The following is an 8,115-nucleotide window of genomic DNA, read 5'->3' on the forward strand; positions in this document are numbered from 1 at the left end:
TTTGGGTTTTCAATGAAAATGGAGGTTTTTGGGGGGTTTTCAAATGAAATGAAAATTTAAAATGGGCAAGTAATGAGACAATGCAAGTTGCTAACTAATTATGATGAGTTAAACTAAAGTGTCAAATAAACCTAAGTTGCAATTCAATGGGGCTTGATGGCCGAATCCTAGAATGCATTTGGGACTCTTAACCTAGCTAAACTAAAGTTGATACATTCTCAAGAGGTTGGCTCGGAAAATGGCTCAACATGCCACAAACAAAAATGAAATGAAATAAAGCCTAATCTTATCAAGCATGGACCCTAGAGTTTCAAATCCTAACTAATGTGGTAGTAAATTAGGATAGAAACAACTATATGAACTAAACTTAACTAATCAAATGTAATAAGCTATGAAAACATGAATTCCTGTAGCCAATCAACCAGCAAGAACCTCAATTCTTTGGCACGGAACAGTGCCAAAGAATTTCAGACTTCGGTTTCTTTTGCTACAAGCTGAGAATTGAAAAAAATTGACAAACTACAACTAGATTAGAATTCAAAGAAACATTAAGTGCCAATTAAATAAACCAAATCCATAGAGTTGCTAAGGAAAGCGATGAACAAAGCTTGGAATCTGAAAAACAGCAATCGGAAATCAAAATTTAGCAATGAAACAGAAGCAAAATGTTCAGAAACACATCCCCTGCTTCTTCTTCCCCGTGCCTCCCAGCTTGGTGTCAAACAAACTGCCAAAATCCACAATGTGGCCTCGAAAATCCTTTTAGAAGCTTGAACACAATCGCCAGACTGTTGCTCGCGTCCGCGGTGCTGAAAACCCGAAGAAACCCTCTTCAGTTCGACAGCAGCCGGTGTTTGAGTCGAATTCAGCGTTGCAAACTGGAATGGTACACCTCTCCTCGCGCCGGTGAAGTCTATGACCCCTCAAGCTTGCTCCGAAACCTTCAGAGAACCCCTCGTCCAATTTCGGTTGCTGAAGATGCCGTAGCTCGCCGGGATTGCAGCGAACAGGGGAATCCAGCGGCGGAGAAACCCTCGCCGTCGCTAGCTTCCAGCCGCCTATTTCCGTCCAACTCAGCGGTCCTAGCTTCCTCGAGGATCCAGCAGCACGAAGGAATCGGATTGGGTGGATGTGGGCACGCCTACACTTACGTCGCGCGGCAGAAATCTTCTCGCGGGGACGAAGCACAGTGCGGCGGCACTGTTCATCGGGTAAGTTCGGGTTTTAATCAGCTGATTAATTGATCAATCTGAGTCATTGATTTTGAATCCGACGGCCAGACTTGATCTGAGCTTTAGGGCTTCTTAGGGTTTCCAAAAATTTGCGAAATTTTGATCAGGCTCAATCTGAGTCATGTCCTCCGTGTTGGCTTGATCGGTTTGACAAATTTGACTTGATTTGACCGCGGTTGAGCTCGAGTCGAGTCCGATTTGAACCCTAAAATCAATTAACACCAAATTAATGCCAAAATTCACCATTAAATCATAAAAATTATATCAAACCTCAGATTATGCAATATAGGACAAATATGAATGAATCGATTCATTTTATAATTTATTTCCATGTAAAAGCCCAAAAATAAATCGATTAAAAATTAATAAAACCTTAACTCATCAACTATAAACAATGGTCTTACTCTATTTACACTTAACAAATAGAGATAATTATTCATCCGAGAAAATCAATCTCAACTTGCAAACATACTCATCGAGACATTATCCAAATATAACAAAAGATATATACACTGATAATTAATATCATGACATTTCATATATTTATTTATTTTTATAATATGTTACATTCTACGAAGTTCCATAGACTTCACATATTCTTGAAATGACTTTTTAGTTAATGACTTAGTAAAAATATAAGCAAGCATAACACATGCAGGGATACACTTAAGAATTATCTTACTTGCAATTACAACAGTGGGCTCTCTTTTCTATAATACTCTAGCAAGAAAAACGGAGGGAGGCTAGTGACCGCATCCAAAGGTATCTGGAATGTGCTGAGTTGAAAGAGTTGGGCTTGGCTGAGCTGAAGGAGCTAGACGTGGCCGAATTGAAGGAGTCAGGAGGAGTCGAGCTCGATCAAGCTGAAGAAGTCGAGGGGAGCCAAGCTGAAGAAGTTGATTGCCTGTTAAACTTGCCTCGGTGTACTGGAGCATGTCTTGACTTAGCACGTCGACACCTCAGGGCTCCGATTGGCCTGCCTCAAGTTCGTCTTATTCGGAGTCAATCTTCTTTTTTTCTCTTTGATTTATAATTCAGTTTGACTTTTGACAAACTTGACGATGACATTTGGAGGTTACTTATCCCCGCCACATCAATCATCCATGTTTGGAGTGCCTTCTGAGAATCACATGCATTTTGTAATACCTTAACATCGTGTAGGTCATCTTTGTTTTTCATATATTAATGAATGGCATTTAACTAAGGACCGTTGAAGTCAACTTTGATCATCATTGGTGGGTCGGTTATCCACAGGTAACTTAAACCTTTTTCTAAATAAAAAAATTTGTAAGAACATATTAATAAATCTTTCATTAGAAAGTAAATTTCGTCGTCTCAATAATTTTATATGATCAATCTCACGATTATTTATAAAGAGATAAATAAAAAAAATTATAATTGTCCATGACGGAAGAGAACATTGCCTCAACTTCGCTGAGATTTAATCCTTATCTAGTTCAATAATTCTATCCTTATCTAGTTCAATAATTCTATTTCATTGTAACTAACTTTTCTGCAACTAAAAAAAGTGGAATTTGCCACCTTAGCGGTCCCACACGATCGGCCCCACGATCGGCCCCACGACCATTTATGAGGAGGTAAATCGAGAAACTGCAGTTGGTCACGATGCAGGAGGATATTGCCTGGCTTCGTCAGGATTCGAACCCTTGTCCTCTTCTGCAACTTTGCTGCGTCGTAACCAACTCAGCTATGCTCCGGGGGCGAAAATGATAATCCCAGTTAGTCGTATTGACTTAATCCCTGGAGGTGACCGGCCCGACTCCACAGAAGTTTCCCACCGGTCACCAGGATAAATCGGGAAGCGCACGCAGCGGCCAACCCAGATGCCCAGTATCCTTTGATTGTGATCCCCATTTGAAGGAAAATTCTTACAAATACGCCGTAGCTGGGGATCGAACCGGGTACCTGAGTGACAACCTAGATGTCCTACTGTCGCATCATGGCCCCGGGGATCATTGTAACCAACTCAACTATATTATAGGGTACTATATTAATAACATCATAAAATGTACATAGAAGAGTAATGCAAATCAATCCATTTAAGAGTAAAAGAATTTTTAAAAATTATTATAGTTATTTATTTATTATTATTATTTTGGTGTATTTGCACTCGCTCAAAGGTGCTGACGTGCTGTTGCAGTAACGTGCGGTTAGGTTGGACAGGTGGTCCATCTCCCACAGCCACACACACTGGACACGCTCTTAATTGGGACTGCTGCGCATGATTGATTGATCACGCCGCCTCTCATCCAACTCCTCCGTCCACGCCAGCGATGGAGCCGGGCGGAGGGCCGCCCGCCGGCGCCCACAACCGGTTCGGGCAGATCCCGCCGCCGAGTGGCAGAAGCGGCGCCTCCGGGCACCGCCGGGCTCACTCCGAGACCTTCATCCGCCTCCCGGACGACTTCCTCTTCGACAACGACCCCGACTTCAGCATCTCGGATATGGACTTCCCCTCGCTCTCCGACGACAATGCGTCCGGTGCCATATCTGCGCCGCTCCTGGCCGAGCCTCAGTTGTCAGATCCGCTGGTGGCGAGCAGGCCCGTCCCGGGGTCCCACCTCCGGAACCTTTCGATGGACAGTGCTCTCTTCGAGGGGATAGGGCTCCACGCCGGAGAGGGTGGTGTCGGGCCGGGAAGGAGAGGGCACCACCGACGGAGTGGCTCCGTGGACGGTTCGATCTCGCCGTTGGAGGGGGATTCGACCTCGCTGTTCTCGGATAATGCGAAGAAGGCCATGTCGGCCGATAAGCTAGCGGAGCTGGCGCTGCTTGACCCGAAGAGAGCCAAAAGGCATGATTTTCCCTCTTCTCCCTGTTGATTGATTTCCCCTTTGCATTCTGCCAGAAATTTTTTTCCTATGAATTATCATCCATGATTATTTGTTAAACCTTGGCGTGTTTGCGGATATTCTAGTTGCTAATTTCATTGGGATATCAATTCAACAGGATTCTTGCAAATAGGCAATCTGCTGCCCGTTCCAAGGAGAGGAAGGTCCGTTACACGTGTGAACTTGAGCGGAAAGTGCAAACGCTTCAGACTGAGGCAACCACTCTTTCTGCACAGCTCACACTTCTCCAGGTATCAAAATTAATGGGTTTTTCTTTTTTTTGTATAGAAATCTGCATATGATTTTTTGGGCTCCTTCTCAAAAGTTAAGCTGGACTAGTGTTGCTCATAGTGTATTTGGAGATTAGGCTGTAGGTTAGTTTAGTCTCCTCTGAAATTAAAATATCATGTTAGCCATCTTCTCTTTGCAAGCATATGCAAACTGCACATACTTGAGCATCAATAACAGAGTATTTTTAGATTCACCATGATGAATCATATCATTTTGTTGTTCAGGCTGTCCAAATAATTTTGTTTTCAAAATATGATTCTGAGGTGTACAGTAGGTGCGAGCTTGTCATGGTTTGATATGTAAACTTTCTTTTTTACTACAATTGTGATCTAGACAACCAGTGATGATTACTTATGGTGGAATGCCTACTTGCCATTTCTTCAAATAGGCAATTTTTAGTTTTGTTGGACTCTGGCAAAATGAATAAGGAGTAGGACAATAATTGAAGCTTTGAATTTCTTTTGTGTAAATTATACTTCCACCATTAAGAACTGATACTTTTGAGAGCTAATTTGGTTTACTTTTATAGATGAAAAATTGCTTATTAAATGAGTATTACAAATGTTTCGTTATACTTCAATTTCTGTTTTGAATGGCACTGTACTTTTAACTTGCAGTCCAAGAAGCCAAATGCCAATGCGATTATTGTTAAACATTTAAACCAAACCTTGTGAAAAGTAATCACATTGATACTGAAATCAAAGGCTATATAATTGCTGAAGTTATCTGGAGTTGTTTGGTATTAAATATGAAAAATGATCATATTGGTCAAGTAATGTATTGTATTCTTTAAATTAATGTGTCATGTGCTTGGTACTTAAGATTATGATGTGAACGCTTCGGTGGTCAATTCAACAGGTCACTGTCAATAAATTATTCTTCGATTGTTCTAAACGCAGTTCTGTCTTTACGACCAGGCAACTTTACCAACCTTGTAGACTGATAAAGAATTGATATTATTGCATGATTGAATGAAAAGTGTATGAAATTCAATTCTGTATTGATCTAACGTTCTTCAGTTCTACTTTCTCATCACACAGCATGTTGAGGATAATCCTTTTCACGTTTAAGTTGTATGTTTATTCCACCTGCATGACAATGCCCATTTGAAAGAATCTACTATTGTAACTCTTATCTCTATGAGGATTGTATTGTTTTTGTACTATTTCGTTAGTTGTTCTTCCCATGAGAACAAAGATAACATATTTCTTTTTAACATTTATTTTTTTCTTTAATGAAATACATGCACCAAGAATCTACATTATGTTTGAGAGCTCAAGGGATTTTTTTTTTCATTTCTAAAGAGCTCAAGGACTTAATCTCTACTTTTAAATAATACAGAGAGATACTACAGATTTGACTGCAGAGAACAGAGAACTCAAATTGCGGTTGCAGGCTTTCGAACAACAAGCTCAGCTTCGTGATGGTATGTTTAAACTATCCCATGCTTCCTAATCTACACTGTTCAATCTGTTCTTTCCATTAGTAAATCAAGGTCAGAACTACCAATCCCCTGAATGTATTGAAAATTTTGTTACACTATTTATTAATTTTGAAGAGAACTAGTAATTACAAGTCAATCCTGTATGAAGAGTATCAATTGCGCAAGATAGAGAGAAGTTCATAGATAGGGTAATTCAGGACTTTAATAAGTTTACTTCATCACTTGCAGTTCATGTTAGGTCCTTATTGTACATTTATTTGTAGGATTATCTTTCTATCATGCTAGATTTGACAGTAAAGAGTCAGCAAAAATTAGCTTACCCACTACCTGGTAAATTGAAGTTTGCTAAGTAGCACTTTCTTGCTCTTGATAACAATTCATAGTTTTCTCTCCATTTACCTTGTCCAAATTGGTGCAAAAGAATTATTTATTTACACCTAAATCACACAATTATGGATAGATATCCCAGGAAACTGTGTTTATTTTCAGCCATGTCCATGCCGAGGCGCCGAGCAATGTCCTTGTTTAATTTCAAATCCAAGTGTTGGTTGCCATATGAAACTTTGCCACATTAACTTGGAGAAGACCATAATTCTCTTAATACACTAACAAAAGAACCATTACACTATTACTGTTACCTAATTTTACGGTTGAGTCATGATGGTTTGTTGCTAATCCATTCTTTTCAATTCTTGAACAGCACTCAACGAGACTTTAAGAGAAGAAGTGCAGCGACTTAAGATAGCAACCGGACGACTTCCAATTGCAAATGGAAATCATTTCAATGGAGGGCTTCAGCAATCTGTATCAAACTACTATTCTCTGATGCCTCAATTGCCTCCCCGCAATGGACGTCAAAATCCATCTCAAAATCACGTTTCTTCGAACAACCAGCCAACCAAACCTCCTCCTCATTCCCCAAATGATCCCATGGAAATGTGATCCTGAGGTCCATATCCTCATATAGACTTTAACTAATGCATTAACATATAGTGTCATGGTTTGTGAGCATTGTTCTTTGTATCATTAGAAACAGTAATACCGGTTTCTCTAATTTGTTACTTTGCAAGTGCATTCGGCTAGCTGGTGTGGTCATGTACATAGTGTTACAGCAACATATACTCTTGTGTAAAGATGAACTTGTGTTATGAATATGGCCCTTAATTTGTTGAGCTGCCTTTGTTTCTCAATTTTCCATCTTACTTCATCACAGAAATCAATTTCTTGCCTTATTTTTCACAATATAAATAAATGTTCCTAACGCATTGGATCATTATTACACGCCCCTTTGGCAATGAGCTGCATTAAATTGAACGACTAATAACGCCATATTCATGATGAGTTCTTGATCATCTCCAAGCATTTCAATTTAGAGATTCTGGATCTCCAATGAAATCAAATCAGCACTGTAAACAAAATTAGCAGAACCCCCAAGGCTTCATAATTTACTAGTAGACGCACAAAAACATGGTAGATAGTGATGGCATCACAGAAGTGCAGCTAAAATAGTGGAGCAGCAGCAGCAGCAGCGTAGTAGTAGTAGTGAATGTGGCAAGAACTTTCTCCGCCATGGCCAATGATCATCACCTCCTGCAGCGGGAAATGGATTCGCAGTCCCTGGAGTAAGGGTGGACAGGTCCCCTCGCCATGTGGCAGTTGTGGGTGTAGTAGGACCGGCCGGAGCGCGGCGGGCAGGGGACGCGGTTGGCCGACAGCGCCGCGTAGGAGATGAAGTAGCGGGCCTGGGGCGGCAGGAACACCGGATGACTCCGCCGCCGTCGCCGCCTCTTCCTCCTCAGCTCCTCCTCCTCCGTTTCTTCTTCCCCATAGAGCTCGAAGTCATCGTCGTCGTCGTCGTCGTTATCCTCGAAAGGGGCGAACGGGAAGGAGGAAGGCCACTCGGCGGCCGAGTCCCTCACTAGGCTTCTCGAGCTGGTGCCTTCCGCGCGGGGCTCGCCGGCATTGGCGAGGGCGAGGAGGAGGAAGAGGAGAAGCTTGGGGAGCGCCATCGGTGGAGGAGGGAGCGAGAAGCAGAGGGTGGTCTGAGCTCGACGCTTGGATTATTACATGGAGACAGTTGACAGCTGGGTTTGGCAGAGCTGGGGATGGATCGCCTGTTCTGGCGTCTCGTGTTTGTGCGCGTCACGTGTGACGTGGTTCGCTTAGACTGAGGAACGAGATGGACCCCGGTTTGACTGGCCAGTACTTGTGACTCTCGTGGCTCGGGCGAAGCAGGAGATCAGGAACCGAGGGGGGGTTCTTGATTCGAGCCGTGGCCCATAAAACTCCAGGCATT

At 42.1% G+C, this 8,115-nt stretch overlaps 2 protein-coding genes across 2 annotated transcripts; one reads left to right on the forward strand and one right to left on the reverse strand.

The window, feature by feature from the left end:
• Positions 1-3,497: 3,497 nt before the first annotated feature.
• On the forward strand, positions 3,498-6,987 carry LOC141816995 (transcription factor VIP1-like). Its single transcript, XM_074704706.1, has 4 exons — positions 3,498-4,047; positions 4,203-4,335; positions 5,717-5,801; positions 6,520-6,987. Exons 1-4 carry the CDS (start codon positions 3,527-3,529, stop codon positions 6,759-6,761), a joined length of 981 nt encoding a protein of 326 aa, XP_074560807.1. The 5' UTR covers positions 3,498-3,526; the 3' UTR covers positions 6,762-6,987.
• A 191-nt stretch (positions 6,988-7,178) lies between these two features.
• On the reverse strand, positions 7,179-7,828 carry LOC141816994 (uncharacterized). The gene has a single exon (XM_074704704.1). It carries the CDS (start codon positions 7,826-7,828, stop codon positions 7,403-7,405), a length of 426 nt encoding a protein of 141 aa, XP_074560805.1. The 3' UTR covers positions 7,179-7,402.
• Between the last annotated feature and the right edge of the window lie 287 nt (positions 7,829-8,115).

The sequence above is a fragment of the Curcuma longa genome, unplaced genomic scaffold, assembly GCF_044706935.1.
Source record: "Curcuma longa cultivar G26 ecotype Majalengka, Jawa Barat unplaced genomic scaffold, ITB_CL_G26_1.1 contig_18988, whole genome shotgun sequence".
In the NCBI taxonomy this organism is placed as follows: Eukaryota; Viridiplantae; Streptophyta; class Magnoliopsida; order Zingiberales; family Zingiberaceae; genus Curcuma; species Curcuma longa.

Bases quoted from the DNA above. Each gene is read 5' to 3' on its own strand.
- LOC141816995 (XM_074704706.1), top strand. From the start codon at position 3,527: ATGGAGCCGGGCGGAGGGCCGCCCGCCGGCGCCCACAACCGGTTCGGG. The intron at 4,048-4,202 runs GCATGATTTTCC...TCAATTCAACAG, and splicing joins GACCCGAAGAGAGCCAAAAG to GATTCTTGCAAATAGGCAAT. The intron at 5,802-6,519 runs GTATGTTTAAAC...ATTCTTGAACAG, and splicing joins ACAAGCTCAGCTTCGTGATG to CACTCAACGAGACTTTAAGA.
- LOC141816994 (XM_074704704.1), bottom strand. From the start codon at position 7,828: ATGGCGCTCCCCAAGCTTCTCCTCTTCCTCCTCCTCGCCCTCGCCAAT.